The sequence below is a fragment of the Diabrotica undecimpunctata genome, chromosome 9, assembly GCF_040954645.1.
Source record: "Diabrotica undecimpunctata isolate CICGRU chromosome 9, icDiaUnde3, whole genome shotgun sequence".
NCBI lineage: Eukaryota > Metazoa > Arthropoda > Insecta > Coleoptera > Chrysomelidae > Diabrotica > Diabrotica undecimpunctata.
In genome coordinates this window covers 85,401,951-85,428,806 of record NC_092811.1, presented here as the reverse complement: position 1 = coordinate 85,428,806, position 26,856 = coordinate 85,401,951, and the positions used below count along the sequence as shown (strand labels likewise).

The window sequence follows — 26,856 nt, the reverse complement described above, 5'->3', positions numbered from 1 at the left end:
TATTTCTTTTCTCTTATTCTGATTTGGTAATTAGCAATGCCATTATCGTGCAAATCCACACCATCCATAAACATATTGTATTCGGCTACTACATTAGGCTGAGATACGAGAATATTTTTGTGTTTCATTCCGACTGTATCGTTCTGTTTCAACAAGAGGTATTTCTTATTACCGTAATAGCAGAATTATTATTCCATCTCACGAGTAAAATTTTAGACACTTTAGAAAACTTAAGTATCAAATACAGACTCGAATGTTCCCGGTGCCGTCTTTGTAAACGTTTTACTATTCTGTAATGGACACTTTGCAGTGCGGTTTTCTCTCATAGTACCTATGCACAAAGAAGCCTAGATCCTACAGTGTTACAAAAAGAGCATAAAAAGAAAAGAAATTGTCGAAAAAACTCGATGCTCTTGGGGTTTAAAACTACCTTTGTTCCCAAACTATTACCCTAATCAAAATTATTAGGTTGTTTTCCTCCATATGGTATAAAAATGTATAAATAACCTGTATGTGAACAAAGACACTATAATTTAAATCCAAATCTTACAGGCTTTCATCGAATGAACATCTTGCAAAATATGGTAACATTTCCTCGTCTATTGAAAGGTTATGTTCGAATATACCAAATTGTAAAAATTTTATATTTATTATATGAAAGATAGGAGTAAGTTTAGCAAATTTATTATCTTTGTCTAATTGAGTATTATTACACAAATAAATTATTGTTTGATTGATCGAAATTTATTTCTAGACAAGGTTTCCCCTTACAATGGCTACTTTCTTATCTTCATCTTTCGCCCAATACATGTTACATTGTGGCAAAGTATGATAACCCGATAATATGCAGATACCTATAAGCGTTTTAATTTAGCTTCATTCATATCGAATTTGTGACGAAGTCGAAGACGAATTTGTGTGCTGAATAAGTATTTGAAAAATGTATAATCTGGCTTATGTCTTCATCATCGAAAAATAGTGAAAATATTTCGATAGGCGCCTTTCCTCCATGGCTGACTTTGATGTTCTTTAATAAACGGTTGTTATTACTTTCAGAATGAGTCGAGAATGCTGGAGTTGTGTTTGTTTCCCATTTTGGTAAAATTTTTGATTTATTTTGATTTATTTTCGCATTTTCTTGCGAATTTTACTGAGTGAGATATCATCTTCAGAATCGCTTGCTGTCGGAACGTAAATTTTATATGTTCCAGCAATTTCTGCAACAATATTATGTTCTTGAATGAGGTTATCAGCTAGGGCTTGGTCATTAGTAATTTCATCAACATTAGGAGGAATATATTAACTTCTACTTCACGTGCATTCTCTTCTTTAAGACATGCAATTAATTTACGTCTCCTGTGCAGTCAAAGGTCCCAATGGTCCCTTCTGGCTCTGGGCCAACGACATTCCAGAAGTACTTGGTTGACTCATATTGACTGTGATAAAAAAAACCGAATTTCAGACTAGACAGAATGAAGATTCCTCTATACATATTTATTAACCGTTGTTTTGGATCTCTTCGAAGCGGCCAGACCGGTTTTATAGCGGCTCGCAGAACCTACCAGAAAATACTTGAATAATAAAATGTTTACAGGTTAAATATAAGTCATATTTAGCGTAACACAAGTATGCAATTTAGAATACAGCGTAATAGTATTTTGAAGCTATACTATCATAACATATATCTTCGTTGTGTCGATAAAAAATTATTGTCTTCAATATGTTGTCAAACAGACAAAAATCGTGTTAGTTTCACAAATTCTAAAACAGTTTTCTATCTAAAATCAAGTATAGATCGTTAAAAAGATAAAACAAACATACTAGAATATTTGTGAATACTTGTCAGAGTACTAAGTCTTTCAGCAGTATGTAAAAAAAAATAAAAACGAAAAGGGTGCGTAAACGCACCTTTGGCTGTTAATGGGTTAATGTTTTATATTGTCTTGCACTAATACTCTTAGAGCATCTTGCCCATATTTTGAATTGAGGAAATTTTATCAATATAGAAAAATCACTCACCCAAACCACTTGGTCAATGGAGTTTATTAAGTTAAAGTTAACTTGAAGTAATCAATTAAGTTAACAATTTTATAAAATGTCCAAGTTGTAAGAATCTTTAATATGGTTTAAACTATCATTGTATTAGTATATTTTATTTTGACAATTATTAAGCAGTGTCTTACGATTAAAAATCAAAATTTTATGACGAAATTATATTTATATTTATTTTACATTATCTTCAAATATATTAAAAAGCTTTGTAAAATGATATTATATTTTAGAGTTGGCGCAGATCACGGACAAGAAGAGATTTACAATGAAAAACAGAAAAAGGACAAAAAAGAAAAAAATCCGATACTTACTTCTGCCGATTTAGGTAAGTTTTTACTATTTTACTCCTACAAATCGTATAATTTATTTGATTAAATTAATTGAATAGTCTATCTATGTGCTATGTTTTGTTCTGTCCATATTTGGATATAGACTTTTATTAGTCTCTATCTGCAAAACATCCTGTACTTTCAGGTTTCGTAAGATGTTCACTAATCTTATCTAAAGTTTCCATTCTGTATTCTCATACCTAATTACGCTTTAACACACTTCCCTCCTAAGCCTAAGCGTCATAGAGTATCCTCGTGGTTGAACTATACTGACAGAGCCGGTGCTGTTTAAATTGTAATAAATCAGAATTTACATCAGATTATGTTATCGTTCTAAAATAAACTTTCCGTTTATTAGGAATAATAAAGGAGTGAAGAAAACTTGATGTAGTGTGTCCCAAATTGGTATGTTTTGCAGGGTATACTGAAAACTAGAGGAAATAGAAAAAAAGTAATTAAAATGTCATGACCTCTTTTTTCATTAAAGGAACGATTGCCTAATCAAATCATCAATAGCTATCCACATTAGCGAGATAGAGGGCGATTATTGAAAAATGTCGAAAACGAAAAGGTTAAATAGCTTCTTTATTAAGATAAATTTTTCAAAAAGCCTTTTTGAAATTTTTGATAGATATATTATAGAAGAGTTCAGTGGCTTACAAAAATTATTTTAAGGGGTTCTCACTAAGGAAATATAATATCAACTTATGTTTTTTTATATGGGACACCTTACATATTTTGATATTTTTCGTTTAAATTTTTAATTCTCTTTCAGCTGATAAGACATAACATATATTTATTTTCAGTTGTTGGAGCTACTCTGCAGATACATTGTTTATTTGACATAGCGTTATGGTCACTTAAAAATAAAGCGCTCAGTAACACATTCTAACATTTTATTATGCGGATAATAATTCTTCACAGTTTTTTTTACCAGAAATAAGATCAATCGACTTAAAAATTGAAAATAACAAATTTATTCAGAACAAAAATTTCTTAACAAACAGAATTAATTTTACAATATTACCATTATAATAAACATAAAAAAAAACAATAATAAACAACGGAACAACTAGAATTCATTTTACAAAAATTTTACAATTATAATAAATGTTTAAAATGTCTTGTTATAATAATAATTGACACCTTTTTATTAAATATCCTACTTTATTTTTCTAAATTCTTAAAGAGAATTAAAAATGTAAACGAAAAATGACAAAATATATTGGGTGTCCCATACAAAAAAATATAATTTAGTATTATATTTCCTTAGTAAGACCCCCTAAAAATAATAATGTATCTATCCCCTTCCATAATTTATCTATTAAAAATTCCTATACAGTTTTTTAAAAATTTTTTAATAAAGAATATATTTAACCCTGTTGTTTTCGACATTTTTTAAAAATCGCCCTGTATCTCACGCTAATGTGGTGAGCATAGCCAATATTGGGCTATGATTTTGCAATCGTTACTTTAACGAAAAAAGAAGTCATGACATCTTAAATACTTTTTATCTCTCCTCTCTACTTTTCGGTATACCCTGCAAAACATATTAATTTGGACACCCTGTACATCATATTGTACTTAATAAAGAACTGAAAAAAGTAGAGAAGGTAGTATAAGAAAATAGAACAGAGTACAGAAATATCATGAAGTTCTCTTTACGGATCTTCAGATAAGTATAATCTTAATTCAACAAAAATCAGGTGAATACATTGAGAATGGTGAACGTTCCCTGAAAAAATTTTTGTCAGTGCACTTTCCTGAGTTTAAAACAAAACTGATACCACTAGACATATAGTAGCACACTGGACTAGTGACCATAACTTACGGTTCCAGGGAAAGCTGGCAAGTGATAAAAGAAATTTTAGATTAGGATATGATCAAATGAGCAATTAACTCATTTGAGCCATATAAATCTCACCGAGATTCGCAAATTTAAATTTAAATCACTACACTATATAAGTCCTGTTGAAATTTGTCCAATTATTCTACAGAAGGAAACAACCCTAGCTACAAAAATGTATGTATGTTGCTACAAGATAGCATAGGATTAAGGTACATACCAAAAACGTGAAGACTCATTTGGGTAGTTTTTATATCCAAACCTGACAAAACCATAGAGGAAACTGCTAGGCTAGGGAAAATGTATTGGATAAAAATCTTATACATCAAAGACATATGTATCAAGCAGAACTGACCATAAAGACGGCAATACTGAAAAGATCCTCAACAGACTGGTCAAATATAACAATGTAACTCTAGTATGAGTTCTATCTGGGCAACCTTTCGCACGCTTCGCTTGTTTTACGGGCGTTATAATCGCTTGTTTTACGGGCGTTATAATCGCCCTAACGAGGGGACTATTGATAAATTTAAGTTCACTGGTTCATTATACAATCAACTAACATGAAAAGTTAGATAAACGCAAGATCTACCCAAAACGTTGCCGCTGTCCCTGAGAGTGGGCAGGAAAATCCGAGGCAGTCGATTTGAACTTGCTTATTAGAACACTAAAAACTTGCAGAATGTGATTCAATTTCTGATCCAAAGTATGCGTCATCATTTGCGAGCTACTGCTCGTCGTTCGCTACTGAAGTTCTTAAATATTCTATTGTTTCAACAAAAAGCATACAAAATGAAAATTTTTCATATTCAGTATGTAATATATCAAAGTAAAATTGTTTATTTTTATTACTGTCAATAAACTTTGAAGAACAAAAAAATGACGTTGTTTTCTTTAAGCAATTCGTAAGTAAACTATGTAACAACCAAAATATGTAAAAAAGAATCATAATTTCTAAAACAAATTCAAATTACGGGGTAACCATAATTTTATGATCGGCGCAATATATATATATATATATATATATATATATATATATATATATAAGTAAACGTTAAATATTGGGTTTGCAGCAATAAAAAATGAAATGTGTACTCTTTTAAATCTTTATTCCAAGCTTTCAGACATTGGTTATGTCCTTCATCAGGGAGCTACAAATGTGATGAATAAATTGTTGGCGTTGGTATAATTAACTAAAAATTCACTACTTACAAACTTAATGAGGTTGTTTCAACGAAAATGTAATATAATGTTGATAAAATTTATCACAGTCTCTCATCTTTTTTTAATATACAAAACCTATTTTTATGTTTGAAAATTTTAAAAAATTACTGTACATCCAAAAACACTTAATTATTCTAAATACATAAATGACATTATTCTGACAAAATTCTTTTAAATGTCAATTGATAAATTATTGTTTTTGTTATTATTGCATTTATCTAGTAGTAACAAATAGGAGAACATTTCATTTAGATGACCAATATCCGTTCTATGATTCATTGCATTGTTATTTTGGCAAATGTAAGCCATTTCAAGAAAAAGTCTTTTGGTGATGTTACTTTCCTGTTCTACTACTTTGATGTTATTATAATCTATTGGATGCCCATTTTTAAATGTATGTTCACCCAATGCACTTTTTTCAGGATGTAGTCTATTATCTGACTTGTGGGATGTAATGCGGTCTTTAAGGCATCTTGATATTTGACCATAGTATACTTGTTCACATGATCCGCACGGTATACAGTAAACAACATCCGTTAAAGACAAGAGTGCGGATTGTTCTTTAAGTTTAGAAAAAACTTTGTTAACTGTTAGTACCGTTTTATGTGCAATTTTGATATTATTAATTGATGAAAAAAAATTTCTACTTAGTTTCTGTCCAATGTCCTTAATGTATGGAAGAGATACATATCTAATTGTAGTTTGTTTTGGTAAAAGATCTACAGGTCCAATTCTATCTTGTGATACAGACAGATTTTCTTCGTTTCTTAAATGACTAATTAAATTTTGTGGAGTATTAAACAAAATTTTCTTTAGTAGTATACTTGGGTATGAGTTTTCAATGAATAGGTTATAAAGGATTTTTAGATTTTTTGTATGGAAAGCGGTATCGCTGATTCTAAGGACACGATTTTTCATTTCTTTAACTAAATTAAGTTTTATTGAATATTTATGGTATGACCAATAATTGAGATATCTGCCTGAACTGAGAGGTTTTCTATACCAATCAACCAGTAAATGGGTACCTTTTCGTATTAATTTGGTATCTAAAAAAGGTACTGAACCTGTAGTATCTTCACATTCTAATGTGAATTGAATGTAGGGGTTGTAACTATTGAAATACCAAAGTATATCATTTATCCTTGTGCTTGGTAATGCTAATATTATGTCATCAACATATTTTTTTATAAAATGTAATTTATAAGGTAGGGCAAGAATGATGGTGTCTAGTATGTGATCCATTACATAACAGGAAATTATTGGTGATATAGGGTTCCCCATAGGTGTACCAAAAGTTTGTTTGTAAAATTTGTTGTTAAATGAAAAATAATTGTTTTCGAACAGAAAAATTAACAGTTTAAAAAATGTGTCCTTATCAATGTTACAATGTTGAGCAATAATCTCCCATTTATTACTAATGGCAAGTGTACATATATCTAGATAAACATTGCTAAATAAGGATACTACATCTAGGCTTGCAATCACGTAGCCTTCTGGCAATTGTATGTTATTAAATAATTGATTAACTTGAAATGAGTCTTTAATATAGTATTTATTATCACAATTATATGTATTCGTTAAAATATCTGTTAAGTAGTTAGCAATGTTTTCTGTAGGTGTGCCAATAGAGGCTAAAATGGGTCTAACAGATAATGGGGTTTTATGTACCTTTGGTAGACAATAAAACTTTCCAGATATACCTTTATAGTTAGATAATCTCTTTTTTGTGGCCTCATCTATTTTTTGATTGTCAAACAACGATTTTACTACTTTATTACATTTTTGTTTAATTGATGAAGTTGGATCATTATTTAATGTGGTATATGATGTATCATTTTCTATTATAGCAACAGAAAGATCTAAATACTTTTGTTTTTCCAAAATAACAGTGATGTTTCCTTTATCTGATCTTGTGACTATCAAATTGGGATTTTGTTTTAAGAATTTTTTAGTTTTTATTAATAAAAGATTAAATATTGAGTTATTAAGTTTGGAATTGTTAACTGAATTCGTTAAAATATTTACAGATCTTGCTGTAAGGATAGTTTTAGTGTCTTTATCAGATACATTTACAAGAATGTTATCAATGTCTGCTAAAATTGTTTTTATAGAGATATCTTTACCAATTTGTGGTTGAATACTAAACTTAGGACCTAGAGACAGAAATTTCATAATATCATCTGGTATATTAACATCAGAAAGATTTTTAATCCATCTAGGATTAGTTTTAAGTGTAGAATGTAGTTCTTAATTTAATAATTCATTAAATTTTTTAAGATTTATTTCTTTCGTCTCATGAAAAGTTCTGTTATAGGTCCTAAGTTGAGAACTATAAAAATGATCAAAAATGTCACTATTTGTTAAGTTTGAAATTTCAAATTTTAATGAACTGTTTAATGACTCTAATTTTTTTATTAATTTGTGATTATTACAAATTTCTGAATTTAAAAGTTTGTTTCCTAACCTGAATTGCTTTTCATGTGTATTATGGATGTCTTGTCCATATAAGAGGTTTTGTACTGGCTTTATGACTTGTTGGATATGTGGTGGTAACAATCCTGTTTTTCTACATTTTAAAAGAAAACATCTGTGGTTATATTACTGAGGGTATAAAGTTCCAAAAGTAGATCGAATCTCTTGGTAAAAACCCATACCTGTAGTTGACAATGAATCAGAAGTATTTGCTGACAACGTAAGGAAGTAAACGTTAAATATTGGGTTTGCAGCAATAAAGAATGAAATGTGTACTCTTTTAAATCTTTATTCCAAGCTTTCGGACATTGTTTATGTCCTTCATCAGGGAGCTACAAATGTGATGAATAAATTGTTGGCGTTGGTATAATTAACTAAAAATTCACTACTTACAAACTTAATGAGGTTGTTTCAACGAAGATGTAATATAATGTTGATAAAATTTATCACAGTCTCTCATCTTTTTTTAATATACAAAACCTATTTTTATGTTTGAAAATTTTAAAAAATTATTGTACATCCAAAAACACTTAATTATTCTAAATACATAAATGACATTATTCTGACAAAATTCTTTTAAATGTCAATTGATAAATTATTGTTTTTGTTATTATTGCATTTATCTAGTAGTAACAAATAGGAGAACATTTCATTTAGATGACCAATATCCGTTCTATGATTCATTGCATTGTTATTTTGGCAAATGTAAGCCATTTCAAGAAAAAGTCTTTTGGTGATGTTACTTTCCTGTTCTACTACTTTGATGTTATTATAATCTATTGGATGCCCATTTTTAAATGTATGTTCACCCAATGCACTTTTTCAGGATGTAGTCTATTATCTGACTTGTGGGATGTAATACGGTCTTTAAGGCATCTTGATGTTTGACCATAGTATACTTGTTCACATGATAAATGATATACTTTGGTATTTCAATAGTTACAACCCCTACATTCAATTAACATTAGAATTTGACGATACTACAGGTTCAGTACCTTTTTTAGATACCAAATTAATACGAAAAGGTACCCATTTACTGGTTGATTGGTATAGAAAACCTCTCAGTTCAGGCAGATATCTCAATTATTGGTCATACCATAAATATTCAATGAAACTTAATTTAGTTAAAGAAATGAAAAATCGTGTCCTTAGAATCAGCGATACCGCTTTCCATACAAAAAATCTAAAAATCCTTTATAACCTATTCATTGAAAACTCATACCCAAGTATACTACTAAAGAAAATTTTGTTTAACACTCCACAAAATTTAATTAGTCATTTAAGAAACGAAGAAAATCTGTCTGTATCACAAGATAGAATTGGACCTGTAGATCCTTTACCAAAACAAACTACAATTAGATATGTATCTCTTCCATACATTAAGGACATTGGACAGAAACTAAGTAGAATTTTTTCATCAATTAATAATATCAAAATTGCACATAAAACGGTACTAACAGTTAACAAAGTTGTTTCTAAACTTAAAGACCAATCCGCACTCTTGTCTTTAACGGATGTTGTTTACTGTATACCGTGCGGATCATGTGAACAAGTATACTATGGTCAAACATCAAGATGCCTTAAAGACCGCATTACATCCCACAAGTCAGATAATAGACTACATCCTGAAAAAAGTGCATTGGGTGAACATACATTTAAAAATGGGCATCCAATAGATTATAATAACATCAAAGTAGTAGAACAGGAAAGTAACATCACCAAAAGACTTTTTCTTGAAATGGCTTACATTTGCCAAAATAACAATGCAATGAATCATAGAACGGATATTGGTCATCTAAATGAAATGTTCTCCTATTTGTTACTACTAGATAAATGCAATAATAACAAAAACAATAATTTATCAATTGACATTTAAAAGAATTTTGTCAGAATAATGTCATTTATGTATTTAGAATAATTAAGTGTTTTTGGATGTACAGTAATTTTTTAAAATTTTCAAACATAAAAATAGGTTTTGTATATTAAAAAAAGATGAGAGACTGTGATAAATTTTATCAACATTATATTACATTTTCGTTGAAACAACCTCATTAAGTTTGTAAGTAGTGAATTTTTAGTTAATTATACCAACGCCAACAATTTATTCATCACATTTGTAGCTCCCTGATGAAGGACATAACCAATGTCTGAAAGCTTGGAATAAAGATTTAAAAGAGTACACATTTCATTTTTTATTGCTGCAAACCCAATATTTAACGTTTACTTCCTTACGTTGTCAGCAAATACTTCTGATTCATTATATATATATATATATATATATATATATATATATATATATATATATATATAAATGATACATTTTAAACAATAAACAAATAAAAGATTAAAGTTTTTATTTTAAGTTTATCAAAATAGTTTCTGTTGCAAAATACTTTATATTTGATGTTTCGAATTCCTTCTCGGAAATCGTAGTTTGAGAAGAAATTTCTAGGTACAAATTTTTTTATTATTCATATTTTTATTTTTAGGGCCAGAATCCTTATCGCCCACGTACACCGGTGGTTTACGCTTGATTTTAAATCAGGTCATGGCAATGCTTATCAAAAAGGTGGTAGGAAACTTTAGATCATGGATTTTATTGGCAATTCAGATATTTTTGCCCATGATCAACGTCATTATTGTTATGAGTGTACCTTCAGGAAGTGTTCCCTCTGTTCTGCCAGCAATGCCTTTAAATTTAGATAGATTCACTGACCCCATTACTTTAACTGAACCTACGAGTAGCGATCAATATAAGTATATGAACAATTTCAACGATATCTTAAATGGATATGGACTGTCTCCAACACAAACAGAAAACATTACTAGTTTAATGTTAGACCTGGTAAGTATATAATCTTTACGCACCGTAATAATAATAACAATATTATTATACCTCATTAAAAAAGAAATAAATTTTATTGTTTTAAAAGTACAAGTGCACAGAGACCGATGACAAAGGACAAGTAAGTCATCAGTCATCAACAAAAAGAAAACGTGTTTCCAACACACACAAAATAATTATATTACTGAATTGTACAACAACAGCCTCTTTCAATTCTACAAAAGTACCAATAAATTAAGTACTAACTGCAAACAAAATTATAATAAACTAATAAACTCTAAAATTAAATCCGTAAAATAGTTTCGAAACACAATTCAGATTTCTGCTTTAATCTGAACCTTCTATAAATGCAAGGTATAACAGACGTTGATAAAGATGTTAATAGAGACATGGGGAATCTAAAATTTGCATTCCACGACATGTCTCCTCAACTAAGCAGAAATCGTTAGCGAATTGGTTTCTTGTACTCATACAGAGTAGATCCGAATAAAATGAAAAAGACAGCAATGATTCCATTTCACGTACAAATCGTCTGTGTATCTGTATATACGTATTTCGCTTTAATAAAGCTCATCAGAACAGTTATTCATAGGCGTTCTCAACGTGAAAAATAGATCTTTTCTGTCTTTGGGAAGCAACGATAAAATGGCTTCGAAACGGACGCAATAGCGACATCTGATATTAAATCCGTAAAATAGTTTCGAAACACAATTCACATTTCTGCTTTAATCTGAACCTTCTATAAATGCAAGGTGTAACAGACGTTGATTAAAGCAGAAATCTGAATTGTGTTTCGAAACCATTTTACAGATTTAATATCAAATGTCGCTATTGCGTCCGTTTCGAAGCCATTTTATCGTTGCTTCCCAAAGACAGAAAAGATCTATTTTTCACGTTGAGAACGCCTATGAATAACTGTTCTGATGAGCTTTATTAAAGCGAAATACGTATATACAGATACATAGACGATTTGTACGTGAAATGGAATCATTGCTGTCTTTTTCATTTTATTCGGATCTACTCTGTATGAGTACAAGAAACCAATTCGCTAACGATTTCTGCTTAGTTGAGGAGACATGTCGTGGAATGCAAATTTTAGATTCCCCATGTCTCTATTAACATCTTTATCAACGTCTGTTATACCTTGCATTTATAGAAGGTTCAGATTAAAGCAGAAATCTGAATTGTGTTTCGAAACTATTTTACGGATTTAATATCAGATGTCGCTATTGCGTCCGTTTCGAAGCCATTTTATCGTTGCTTCCCAAAGACAGAAAAGATCTATTTTTCACGTTTAGAACGCCTATGAATAACTGTTCTGATGAGCTTTATTAAAGCGAAATACGTATAAACAGATACATAGACGATTTGTACGTGAAATGGAATCTTTGCTGTCTTTTTCATTCTAAAATTAAACATTAGTTTTAGAAACATTCAAATAATTCCTCAATAATTCAAATTGAGTAACAGGCAATGCGTTGGTCATAATATCGGCTAACTGTTTGTTTATAGGAACATACTCAATAACAAAATTTTCTTTATTTACCATATCTTCTACGAAATGATGTTTTACATCAACCCTTTTTGAAGCGTTGGGTCTTATAGAGTTTGAGCTTCTTTTTGTAAATTTAATTAAGGTTCCATTAGAATTTTACTTATCTTGTAATTAACCGTGTTAAAACGATTAACAATTTTTGTAAGTAAATTTTTTGGCTAAAACTATATGTTTATTTTTTCAATGTATAATCCTAAAAAGACATTTTTAGTTTCATTTAACTAATCACTAATTCCAAAATTTTCTCTTGATTTGATTTTAAAAATTTGACATTAACTTCAGAAATTGAAATAACAAAAATATCATCTACCCATATCAAAACATAAGTTATTCTTTTGAAAACATGCAAGGTACAATCTTTTAAATCATAAGCTATATAAATGTTTATTAATAATTGTCTTTTAACATTTGGGGCTTTCTCATAAATCGTATAAAACTTCTACCAACTTACGTACTACACCAGGCTTAACATTTAGGCCATCTGGTGGCTTTAAATCACATCACTAGACATTGGACTTTTCAAAAAAGCACTTTTCACATTAAGTTGATAAATATCCATATCACGATCTACAACAATGCTAACGGTACCTTCAGGGTGGTTAAACTAGCTACTGGTGCATACACACACATCTTCGTTGTCTAATGATGGCTATTGATAGCCTTTGGCCACTTATCGAGCTCTTTTTAACTCTTCTCACTGACCTTCAACATTTTTCTCAAAAAACCCATCGCGAATCAATAATTACGTGATCAGCCTTAGGTTCCACCAAAGTCCAGGTACCGTTGCTTTCTAACGCCAAACGTTCCTTATCTATGGCCTCGTTCCATTCATTCCCATCGAAACATCTTCAGTGTAGTTTTTAGGTCATTCAAAAGGTAGACAACCAGCAGATAAAGTCATTATCATACTAACTTGATAGTTATCAAGATAAGAACGTCTATCTCTTGAACTGATTCGTGTCTTGTTTTCTTGATTACTATCAAGTTCAATTTTAACAGGTTTACTAATAGTTTGCTCATCCACACCTCTATGTCTCATCACATGAACTAGAGATTCACTTTCGCAAGTTTCATCAAACCTAACTGAACGATATGTAAACACTGTTAGTTAGAGGGTTTCAAAGGCTGTTGTCAAATGCTTTTTCTTGAGGTGCCTTCTTCATTACTGAAGGTTGGCCATAACTACAGCAAATTGCTCTCTATCTTGAGCTGTTCTTAGTATTGAATGTGTGTACATGCCTCTCCAGTCTCTTACATTTTTCAGCCAGGAGCATTTTCTTCTTCCTGGACCTCTTCTTCCTTATACTTTCCCTTCCATTATTAGTCGTAGGAAGTTGTATTTTTCTCCTCTGTAAATATGTCTTAGAATCTGTGCAAATCTTAGCATATGCTTGTCGTCTCCGGTGTAATTAATAAACGTATGAAAATGTGTTGAATGAAAACTTGGTGCAAGTTTTCATGTTTATTAATTGTTCTAACTATTGCGCAATATGGTGTAATATTGCGTAGTTAGCCGGTACGCTCTTATTGTGGCATTGTCTTGAAGAGACAATGCCTTTATGGTTTTATTGGTGGTGGAAATAAAACACAGTCTTTCTAAGAAGAAAAAAACTCAGCTTCAGAGTCTTAGAAAGTTTGCAGAGCCCTTCGAGCAAAGTGCTCTAGGGAGCTACCCTACACGGGTAAAACCATGTACTAGACACTACTGACACTACTCACTTGAGATCCGAAAATGTCCCATATTTAAAGATGAATTAACTTTTATATGAAACTTTTTCATTTCTCAACCAATTAAATTTAATTATAAGTTCCAGAAGGAAGGGCGATGCACATCGAGGTGTGTGATTGGTGGCACCTGATGACATGCTGATAATATCAATATTGTTGGGAAAACGGAAAACGCAGCACGAAAGGCGTACGTAGCATTAAAGGAAGCGGCTACAAAAATGGGTTTAATAATAAACACCAATAAAACAAAATACATGAAAATAGGTACGCAACCACAAACAATACAACCACTTGTTATAGAAAATGACGTCATCAAAGCAGTTAACGAATTTGTATACCTGGGAACGCTCGTCAATACTGAAAATGACACTACCGCAGAGATAAACCGCAGAATCTCCTTTTTAAATCTACAGTTATATTAAGAAATACAAAAGTAAAACTCTTCAAAAAAATAATACGCCCAGTCCTAACATATGGTTCAGAAACCTGGACTTTAACAAAAAGCAACGAAAACATTTTAGGATGTTTCGAAAGAAAAATACTAAGGCGCATCTATGGAGCGGTAAATGAAAATGGTGTCTGGAGAAGACGATACAACTTCGAACTCTATAGGATATACCAGGAACCAGATATCGTAAAACACATAAAGATAGGACGTCTGAGGTGGGTAGGCCATGTAAATGGAGCAAACCGACCCAGCTAGAAAAACGCTCCTTGATAGACCTATTGGTCAAAGAAGAATAGAAAGACCCTGAACAAGATTCCTAGATAACATCGATGAAGACATGAGAAATATGGAAATACGTGCTTGGCGGAGGAAGGCGATGGATAGGGATGACTGGAGAAAAATTCTTGGGGAGGCTAGGACCCACACAGGGTTGTAAAGCCAAAATGATGATGAAATATATCTTAGATAACTCGTTTTTCTGGTTTTTACAATATTTAGGAGTTCTCTCTCAGTCCCCATTCTTCTTGACACCTCGTTGTTGGTCACGTGCTCTGTCCAAGAGATCTTCCTTCTAAAAACGCACATCTCAAAGGCTTCTACACGTCATACATGTGATTTCGAGAGTCCATGTTTCCACTCCGTATAGCAATATAGAATAAATGAATGTTTTTACAAATTGGTATTGAATATTCAACGATAAGGTAAAGTTAATTAGGAATTGTTTCATTCTTTGAAAAGCGAATCGTTTATTATCCAGCAACCAAGATACTGTAATTTTTGAACGGGTTCTATCTGTTTGTTGTAGATACGACTACTAATGTCGGCATTTGGTCCACGTGTAACGGCCATTACTTTTGTTTTATTTGTGTTTATATTCAGCTCCAAGCTATTTCCCTCTCTGGTTAAGACATGAAAAAATCGTTGCAAACTCTCAGCACTGTCCGCAGTAATGACGGTGTCGTCTTCGTATCTTAAGTTGTTTACATATTCTCCGTTGATTTTTATTCCTTCTTCAATATTTTTACGGGGCATTTTGGAAAATCTTTTCGGAATATACATTAAACAATAGTGAAGAAACTACACAGCCCTGGCGAACTCCTCGTTTTATTGAAATTTCTGCAGTCATATAATTTTATCCGACGCCATTTGATCCCAATACAGATTTTTAATAACGGCCATCGTGTTATGTCACAATAGCCAATAAAAATACATTTTTTTGATCTCTCAGTAAACTTTTCAAATCAATCTTCTTTAGAAATATGTGCATAAACATTATATCCAAATAATTTAATTTTGCTCTTATCAGGTTTGCTTATCAAACTTCAGCTGGTGTACAGTCATTAGGCAATGTACTTGTAGGAGTTCCATTTGTTAAGTACATAGCAGCTAATACAGCTTCAGTCCAAAATGACTTTCTAAGACCGCTGTCCAAAATTAAACATATAGATTTATCTAAAACATTACGATTGTATTGTTTTGCTAATCCGCTTTGCTCTGGATTCTGGATAAAAAATATTGCATAGTTACTCTATTATTATTACAAAAATCTTTAAAACTTTAACATCCATTCTCGCCAGCATTATCACATCTCAAATACTTTATTTATATGTTGAATTTTGATTTAGTTAAGGCGACAAAATTCCTAAAGCATGTTTTCACCTCATTCTTTTCCTAAATAAGGTATAACACTCCAAAATAACTGTAATGATCAATAAATAAAATATAATAATGTTTACCATCATGAGTAGGAGGGCTAATTTTTCCACACACACATCTGTGGACATATATTATATTGAAGTAAACGTCGAGCTTTTCTATCACTTGGGATGCTTTTTAAAAATTGGGAACGTATCTGCTTATGTTTAAAGTATATCTCACATACTGAAATCACAGGAAATCCAAGTGTCCCATCTGCTTGTGCTACATCTCAAGTGTATCACGAACAACATTATCTACATCTGAATATAATTGCATTTCTATAAAATACGAATGAGCAATCAAGTTTCCTGTAATAATAAATAACAGTATCACCCCTTTTGAATATTTTACGTCCATCTTTAGATATAGCTGAGAAACTACCCTGAAATGTTGCTGCTATAATTTTACCAACCTTTGCTACATTTATTTTTCTATCAAATACTTTGGAATTAGGTAAAAATTAAATGTATTTCAACATAAATAGGTGTTATATATTTTTGTTTTTTGTGACTACCAAGAAATGTAATTCCTTTATTTTCAACATTACTCGTATTAGCAGCTTCATGATTTTTAGACAATCTTTTTAGATATTTTAAGTGAATATGCCCCATTTCATGACAGTGTTAACAACGAACTTTAAAAGTATGTTTGCTCTTCCCTTTATATTTATCTTGACAAACAAAGGCGTGCGAAGAATCAGGTACACTAGTAACTTTCTTTGGTTTTAAACGATCATCTTCTGCCACTAAACTATTTTTCTTAAAGTCTATAATTACTTTTGGTGGATTAAAATGAAATAAAATATCAATGGATCTTATAACTGAACCAAATTTTTCAGGCGTTAAAGATAAAAGTGTGGTGATTTTTTCACTGTTATCTATTTTACCTCCTGCATTATTTAGTTCTCTTAAGGTTTTATCAAAATCCACCGAAAACTCACCCAAATTGCCGTCTTCTTTAAGTACTAAGTTGCGCAACTTTTTAGGGATTTCTACTCGAGACTGAAGTCCCGTCTTTTCGTAAACATTTTTAAGGGCTTCCATTATTCCCATTGAAGTTTCTCTTAATAATTTTCAAATCATTATCCCTAACTAACCGAACAATAATATCCTGTAATAAAATGTAATATACGTACAGCCGTTTAGATGCGTATTTTAAGTTGACGAATTTTCCGCTAAATTGTGCTATACGATAATAATCGAAGTAAACAATAATCTAACCTTTTTAAATTTGGTTGTTTTAGACCGCAACTAATCCCAACGTTGTGCGTAGAAGTTACATTATAGGATCAACTTTCAAAGAGGAAGAATTAAAATTTGATTGGAATATTACATCAAATCATCCAGTTATTACAGCATGGTTTAATAATGATCCTTACCATTCACCTGGTATTGCTTTAGGCATGGTTTTGTCTGCCGTTTACAATCACTATACAAAAGGAAGTATTGAATTTGTTAATAAACCATTACCTTTTAAAGCCCAAACCCAAATTGATAACATTGTTGGTGGACAATCTCAGGGATTCCAGTTTGCCTTTAATATTGGATTCAGGTAAGGTTTTGGTTCATAATAAAATAGGGATAGTAAACTGGAGAGTACTGCCAAAATATAATTATAGTTAGTTTAATTAGTATACTGCAAATCACGTGGTGTTCGTGTGTATTAAGGTATAAAAAAAAATTGCTTATTACAAGCTTAAATTTTTATTTTAAGAAGATCTTTTCGGAATTAAATCATTCCATCATCAGTTAAATAAAAAGTTGTTAAAAAACATTGTATGGCCACTTAAAAAAAAAACTTTCGAAGGACATCCGTATTAAAATATAATCCTCATGGTTTTATCAAGGTAAATGCAATAGACTTAACTTATTGATTATGGTTAATGAGCTAATGGCTAACTGAGTTAGCCCAAGACTCCAGAACAGATCAGAGGTAATGTAAGTCGAAAAAACTTCACCAGCTACAGGGGGCCATGTAAGATGCCCCCATTTTCAGTTTTTTAATAATCAATCAAGTTAAGTCTATTGCATTTACCTTGATAAAACCATGAGGATTATATTTTAATACGGATGTCCTTCGAAAGTTTTTTTTTAAGTGGCCATACAATGTTTTTTAACAACTTTTTATTTAACTGATGATGGAATGATTTAATTCCGAAAAGATCTTCTTAAAATAAAAATTTAAGCTTGTAATAAGCAATTTTTTTATACCTTAATACACACGAACACCACGTGCTTTGTATTCAACAGGTATACTAGCCACTCCTGGATATCTCCACTTCATGGTTTGTTCCAGTTTCACTTATACTGCAAATGATGAAAACGTTGCTGGTGTGAGCATATATTCATGAATATTAGGGAAGTAAGCTTTCTATTCACAATTGAGGGCCACGGAAAAGAACGATCAGAGTCAATTTTTAGTCGAAATTTAGATATTGGCGCCATATTTAAGCTTTATGTGGAAAGAACCCATGTATGGTTTTGTTTGGACATTAACGATCACCATACAGAAGATAATAAAGGGAAATGATATAAGCTTGTAACGAAATATTTTGCCTACCACATAGGGTATTATTATGGGGGGTTGAAAATTGAGGACAGAAGTTTGAAACTTATGCGAACGGCACTCAGGGTTTATTTGGAGTATCTGGGTCGTGGATAAGTGAATAGCAAGGGGGTTGGATTGGGGCAACTACAAAAAAATTAAACAAAGAGGTACTTATATGAATCTCCTGAAACAAATGGATAGACAAAACAACAGGAAGGACCTCTAGCAATTTAAAATGGACGCTGCTTCGAGGTTCCAAATTATAACGATTACAACAACTAGTAGTAACTATTGAAATAACTATTAGAAATACAAAAATGGTTAGAAGACTTTTCTTAAATAAAAAGACAAAATGGTTCAGAGAAATAAATTAAACATTTATTAGTGTCCTAACACAAAAATAGACAAAATAGAGATGCTACAAAAAAAATACTGTATTAATAGTTACAGTATACGAAAATAATAAAGAAGAAAAAACTTACATTATGTCCTATTCATTTCCAAACTCTGTTGATACAATACTTACAAATGTTACTGGGCTATAAACTGTGGCAGATGAAAAATTATTGCAAATAAAAAATTATCTTTTTAAATAATGAAAGCAATTATTATTATTAAAAAAATGTCTGTCTTTACTTTGAAATTAAAAACAAAAATTACCTGGATTTTCACTAAACTACATTAAATTTTCTGTAATCTGGACTTCACTGGAATTTCTGGAAGTAGAACTGCGCTTCACTGGAATTTCTGGGGGTAGAAACTGGGCTTAAACACTCTACGTAACGAACACACGAACAAATTCATCTCCAAACTGCCAAAAAGCCTGGGATAACAACCGAGGAGAAACAAAACGAGGATGGAAATATCGATTCTTTTAAAACTAACTTAACTGCAACTACACATTGAACACATTAAACTGCTACTATTACCTTTACACATTTTCCAAAAAAAAAAAGACGAAGAATTAGAAAAAAATACAAATTTGACGTAGAATTGGACAAATTTGACGTAGAATTTGGACTAAACGCTGGAGCCTACCGCTCTTGACGACGCCTCAGCGAGAGTAGGCTATTTTTTTTTTTAATTCATTCGCTTAACTTAGCGTAAACAAAATACTTATAACGGTAACGGGAACGCAAAATATCCTAAAAGCGGCTTAATGATCAATAAATGCCGAAAAAATACCTATCTGTGCTAAAATAAACAAACTCTAAAATGGTTTATTTTCGAACTCGGTGACGCTAAGATGAATTAAAAGAGTTCGGTGTTTTAATACCTACGAAAGCAAAGAGAAATACTATGAAATTATTCCTCGTTGCTTTAGCAAATACGAGGGGATTTTAATACATACTGAGGAATTTTAAAAATTAAAGCTCTATTCTGTTATCGCTAAGCGAATCGCTGTTTTTTCGCAGTTTTCACTAATTTGTTTTTAAGTAAATTTAAAATGTCAAGTCATCTTAGTGATAGTAATACATCTAAAGAAAAGGGCAGACACAAATTGAGGACCAAAATGAAATTTTAAGCAAGGGTTTACTTTTATACCTGAAAAAATCGCACGAATTGAGGACCAAGACTTCAAGAAGGTATAAAATATTATTAAAAGTACGAATCCCAATAATCGTAGATATTTATTGCCTATTTAAGAAACAATATTTTAAACATAAAAGCGTTACATATATTTACATTTAATATTTATAAAAATAAAAGAGGTACACATATTTACATTTAATATTTATATATATATATATATATATATATATATATATATATATATATATATATATATATATATATAATGGCTATACACCCCAGTGTGGGGTTAAACCGCAAATGCTTTCTAGATCCGATTTCTTAAGTGGATCAGTCTTTTTTGTTTATCTTATCTTCTTGACAATATCTCTCCATTTTTTCCTGTCTCTAGTTCTTCCTCTCCATTTTCTGACTCCTGCCCTTTGGAGGTCTTCTTCAACTTCTTGCAGCCACTTTGATCTCGGTCTTCCCCTTCTCTTTTTTCCTCCTGGATTCCATTCTATCATTGCGTATGTCACTGCCTCATCGCCTGCTCGCCAAATGTGACCTAACCATCTAACTCTGCATTGCTTTATTTTAGTTACGATGTCTTCCTTAAGTTCTTCCTTAATTTCTGCATTTGTTCTGCTTCTATATTCATTTTGCTCTGTTCTGATTGGTCCTAATATGGTTCTCATAATCTTTCTCTCTGCTATTCTTAAGTCTTCTTCATCTTTTTTAACCATCGTCATTGTTTCTCCTGCATATAATAATATTGGCCTAATTATGGTGTTATAAATGCTCATCTTACTTTTTTTAGTCAGTGTTTTGCTTTTAAGTAATGTTTTGTTTGCAAAATAAGCTTTATTCGCTGCTAATATTTTTTCTTTTATTTTGGATTTCCTTTCTCCGGATTTACTTATTGTAACTCCTAGGTATTTGAAGTATTCTACTTCTTCAAACTCAGAACTTCCTATTTTGATTTTTTCTTTTATTGGTTTTTTCCCTAATCTTAATATTTTTGTCTTTTCTTGATTTAATCTTAGCCCCATTACCTCCCCTTTCTCTCTTATTTCTTCTAGCATTTCTTTCATTATTTTTCTGATCTTTGCAATAATAGCAATATCGTCTGCATATGCAATTATTTGACCACCTCTTGTTCTGAGATTTCCTTTATTTATATTTCGTAGTACATATTCTAATGCTAGATTAAATAGCGTTGTTGATAAGGCATCTCCTTGTTTCATCCCATTATTTATAATGAATTCCTCTGTCTCTCCTCTTTGTGTCTTTATGCTTATTTTTATATATTTAATATATATTTATTATATATTTAATATTTATACTTTATGAAAACATAAAGCAAATTTTACAAAATCTATTCGTCTCAACAAACCGTTATTATATTTCGACAATTTAGAAGTTAACATGTTTAATCTTCGCCTAACAATTTTGTTCTTACATTTAACAGGCTCCAATGTAAGTATCTGTTTGAAAATTGTTCAAAACGTTCACAAATAAATACAATGAAGGGTGCATTAAATAGAAATTTGAATTAAATTCAGAAGGAAAGGACTCGCATGCATTTGTAGAACTTTCTGTAGTTACAGCTGCTTCAGCCCAAAGTGTTGGTGGAAATAAAGAATTTTCACCAACATAATTGTGTATTAAATAGTCCGCAAAATCTACCGCAGCTTTATGAAGATGATTTGGCTGAAATTCAGCCAAATTAAAAGCAAAATATTCTCCAACCTCCTCTGACTTAAAACAGATAGTCCAAAAAGACACCTCAGCCACTTTCCACTTTCACTTTTTCCATCTTGATATTCTTTAGCCAAGCCTAAACTCTGTATTTTCCTGTACCAAGCTTGGCCAAGATGAAACCTGTATCCAACGATCTTTGTGGTGGGCCATTGTGCAGAAATTGCTTTATGAATAGCTAATTCATAATCAGCTACAATAATTTTTGGAGCAAATATTAAATTAGAATTGCGACGCTTTTCTTTAAGAATAACAAAAAGTTTTTAATATGTTGACCTAAGTTTATTCGGTAATAAGCAAAAGGCCACAGGTATATAATGTCCGTTTCTACAACATGAAGTGTGAACAATTGTAAAAAATATTTCGTACAATATCGAAAAGTTCCATCAAGATACACTTTGTCACAATTACATATAGATTTTAAATTAGAGTCACACGAAAATACCACACTATTGTTAATATGATCAGTAGCCAAGAGAAACGGTTCATTTTTTATTGTGTTTACATTTAATGTTTGTAAAACATCTAACGCATCGGAAATACAGGTTGGTAACCGCGGTTGGATTTGACGTCTTTTGTAATAGGTACATATTATTTCTTACGTAGGTAATGTCTTTTCTTGTCAAAGAATTCATAGCATCACTGTTTTTCCTTATTACAAAATGGATAATTTTTATTGACCGCCCTGTGATATCTTCTATGGCTTCCCGTTTGCTTGTTGTACTCAAAATTTGTCTATTTAATTTCTTTATATCATTTTCATGATTGTGCACTGTTTCTTTTCAGGAAACTGTATTATCTACACCTAGCGTAAACAATTTTGCGTTACATTTATTTACCGTACATGTCCAAAACTTTTCACCACTTTTAAGCACTTTTTTTCACGATTCTTATAATCATCCAACACAAGTAACCAGTTTCCCTTTTCACTTAAGATCGTTTTAATTTCAAGACAGCTCAAAATAAACTAAATCTAAAATAATATTTTATTATTAAATATTTCCTTACTCACTTCCTTACTTATTTTGGCTGTTCAGGTAGCGGTCCTCAATTCGAGAACACCGAAATCTCCTTCGGTCCTTAATTCGGTGCACTTATTTTTTCTGTTCAGGTAGCGGTCCTCAATTCGAGAACACCGAAAGAAAATAGTCAGCTACGTGCGGTTAAAAAACGGGGAAAACCCGGCAAAATGAGTGATGCAATAAAAAAAATTCATGCCACCACTCACGAGGTCTGGGAAGACTGCAAGTGCATTTATTAGAACTGTTTTCAAGTTATCCCTTTGAACGAAAGACAATGATTAATTGCTCATTTTAATGAGTTAAGGGACTACAATGCCCAAAACAAATATTTAACAGGTCTTGTCACGGTTGTGCCTGTTGGTAGACGGAGAAGCCGATATCCTGAAGCTGAAGCAAGTTTTAATCAATCTTTATATAGTAATAAAGTTTGGGTAAATGTGAGTGGCTCGTTACAAGATACTGTTGTTTGCTATAAAGCATTTTTATCTTTACAAGACATCACTAATTGGCGTGTTTAAACCATAAAGAAAAATTTACTTGAATTTGGCGATGCTAAAGAAGATGGACGGGGCGGTCATAAAAACAGACACCATAAGTTGTTCAATGGTAATGAGCTTCCTCATTTATAATACAATAATACATTCCCTGAAATACGAAAAATCTCATTATTCTTTGCATGATACTAGTAAAATATATTTACCTGCAGAACTTAATACAGAGAAACTTCATCGAATGTATAATGAGTCACACAATAGTAATAAAATAGGGTAGACAACATTTCATGAGATATTTGTGAGTAATTTGAATATATCATTCGGCTACCCACGTAAAGATACATGTAGCACTTGCGACACTTTCAAAGATAACATTGCAATTACTACGGATAAAATAGCTAACTGCACTGATGAAGAAAACAAAAAATTATTGACAACAACACTGCAGACACTAGTGCGTGAGATGCGTGAGAAGACAATCCATTTACAGAAAAGTGCGCAGTTTTACTCCCTGAAAAAAAAACTATAGAAAAGAATCACGAAAAAACGAGACAATGGAAGCCATAACGATAGATTAACTAAAAATCTCAACATCTGATGTTTACTATCGCCGCCAACTCAACTTCATATCACTTAATATTCATGTTCTGTCAAATACAACTTCAGTGTTTTATATGTACGACGAAAGTTTTGCCCGGAAGGGTGCTGACGATGTCTGTTCGCTATTGGAACACTTTCTTTTGCATATTTTGAACTCAAACATACGACCTTTAATTATTCTTTGAGATTCGTGCGTCGGTAGAAACAAAAATTTTACCGTAATTCGCTTTCTCCACTACGTAGTGCACAAGCTTAGCCGATTCGATCTAGTGAAAATGATATTTTCAATTCGTGGACACTCTTACCTAGAATCCGATAAGGACATGAATCTTGTAAATTCTAAATCTTATACGGAAATACCGGAGGACTGGAGAGATGTATTAATAAATAGTCGCAGTAAACCATCACTAATTAAGGTAAAAAGCTGTGCGGATGAAGTTAACTTTCAGACATGTTTTTTTTTGTTTTATCGTTATGTGCCAAAATTTTCTACGGTAGCCAGTCCTATCAGGATCTTAAAAATTGATAAAAAACACCCACGTTTTGTATTACACAAAGACCACTATTTTTGCCTATATCTTGCAGCTGTGGTAGTTCCCCTGAAAAATCAGGCACGTAAGAGAAAATTAGAACCTGTTTCTTAAAGAAGCTATATAATGAACCTCTGCTTATTAAGACTTCTAAGCTGCATGATTTATTGCACCTAATACAATTTCTGACAAACTCCGAAGCGCATTTATTTTACCAAAGACTAGTTTCCCATGCCGGTACAAATAAAGGTATATAGTGATGTGGAATTTGTCGGCGATCCACCAATCGACAGCTTTTTAATTAACAAATTTAAAGATTTCAAGCGCATATATAATTAGCAAACAATTTTTTTTTCATTTTTGTATTAAAAGGTGATAAACTGTTAATTAAAAATGTTGTTTTTAATTTTCCTAAACCCAAATAAACGACTTTAAACTTTAAAATTCGATTTGTACAAAATGAAGAAAATGTGATTCTGATCGTTCTTTCCCGTGGCACTTCAATTCGTAATAGGTTTTATTAAAGTTAAAACTACAATTGCGTTTTTTTGTTCGTTGTGTGTGCATCGCTTCGCAAACTACGACTACGCTACGAGGTTTTTTTACTAACATACCCAAATTGTTTTGTCTAAGTAAGTTGAGCATCAGCTCAATTTATTGAATACATTTTTTTTTCATTGTTTATAGGCTTATTTTGATATTTTTTTATTTTCCTTTTTTACACATTGTTTATGATAGTATTGGCTCTGACTGGCTTTTCAGATTATGAATAACGAATGGGGGGTACGTCCCCTCATAAGCCACCTGATAACATAATTTTAGATTCCGCATTAAATATAAATAATAATATATCTGACGTCCACTGTCCTTCTCAGAATGATAAAACACAGACTACAGTCACAGTTTAACCACAAAAGTTTCTTTTTTTATACTATGCTACAGTAAACCTAGCGAGGTACATTTGCTGTGATTGGTGGGTGGGCGTGTCTTAATTTAAAATTTGGCGGGTTTAATGTTTATTGAACTGAAAATGGGTTACTGGTAGGAAGAGGATAATGGTGGTAGTGCTATGAATAATATTCGTATTTTAGGATAAAGCAGACTTATTACAGTTATATTTGAAATGTCTTTAATTTTCCTACACTAAAAATAACAAGGTACATTTGCTGTGATTGATCGGTAGATGTATATTAATTTAAAATTTGGCAGATTTCATGTTTATTAAAATGTAACTTGGGTATTGTTGTTTGTTTGTGTTTAAATGACTGCGGGCACTAAATCCATTCGCCAATCTTACAATTTGTACTTATTTTTTCATTAAGTCATTGTTTCCTATAAAATCTTATCCTAAATCTATTACTACTATTGAGCTTTAATATATAGTCTTTTTTTTTCTATTAGGTGGTTTTAGTTATTTATACATAAAATAAGTGATGAGGTCCTCAGAGTTCCACAGTAAACTCTTCTGCAGCTATCTACTTAATTCAATAGCTACTTTACTGTGGACTGTCCAAGTTCCTTTTTTTATTTGTTTCTTATATATTTTTTTATTTTCTTTTTTTTTCTAACAAATTACAAAGAAATACTCGGACCCAGTATATCCCGATTTCAAAATACAACTCTAATATAAAAGTATACAAATAACATCATTACTTAACATGATTTAAAATTCAGACCTAACTTAAGCATGCATACATATATTTTATGAAATTTTACTATCACTAATCAAGTAAACATATAATGTTAAATTAACTTTCTTGTAAATAAGCCTTCTTCTTCTTATGCCATACACCAAAGTGCGTAGGCGACTATCTCATCATTAGAATTCCGTTCTTGGCGGCGTGACACAGCTCGCCTGTATTGTGTATTCCTGTCCATTCTTTAATATTCCCTTGTAGGATTAACTGTGTATTTCATATTTTGCTCCTCCCAATATGTGCCCAAGGTAACCAATCTTTTGCGTTTTTTAACTAATTCTAAGAGTCCTCTTTCCACGCCGGCTCTCTTAAGGACGTCATCGTTTCGAAACTCTATGCACCCAAGGTATGCGCATAATTTTTCTTAATGACCACATTTCAAATGCTTTCAAATAATTCTATAAAGCTATAATAAAAATTCAATACAGATACAAAAACAAAAAATACATGTGAGCTACAAGAATTGTTCAAATTTAATATTTAATCAGTTTCTTTT

General features: G+C 31.4%; 1 protein-coding gene across 6 annotated transcripts in view; it reads left to right on the top strand.

Annotated features, from left to right (window-relative positions):
- Positions 1 to 26,856, top strand: part of LOC140450216 (phospholipid-transporting ATPase ABCA3-like) — a 314,982-nt gene that overhangs the window by 250,851 nt on the left and 37,275 nt on the right. For all 6 annotated transcript variants that reach the window (XM_072543703.1, XM_072543702.1, XM_072543699.1 and 3 more), the window contains 3 exons: positions 2,283 to 2,377; positions 10,413 to 10,768; positions 17,441 to 17,748. In XM_072543703.1, coding sequence (XP_072399804.1) covers positions 2,283 to 2,377; positions 10,413 to 10,768; positions 17,441 to 17,748 — 759 coding nt within the window. The remainder of the gene's footprint in view (positions 1 to 2,282; positions 2,378 to 10,412; positions 10,769 to 17,440; positions 17,749 to 26,856) is intronic.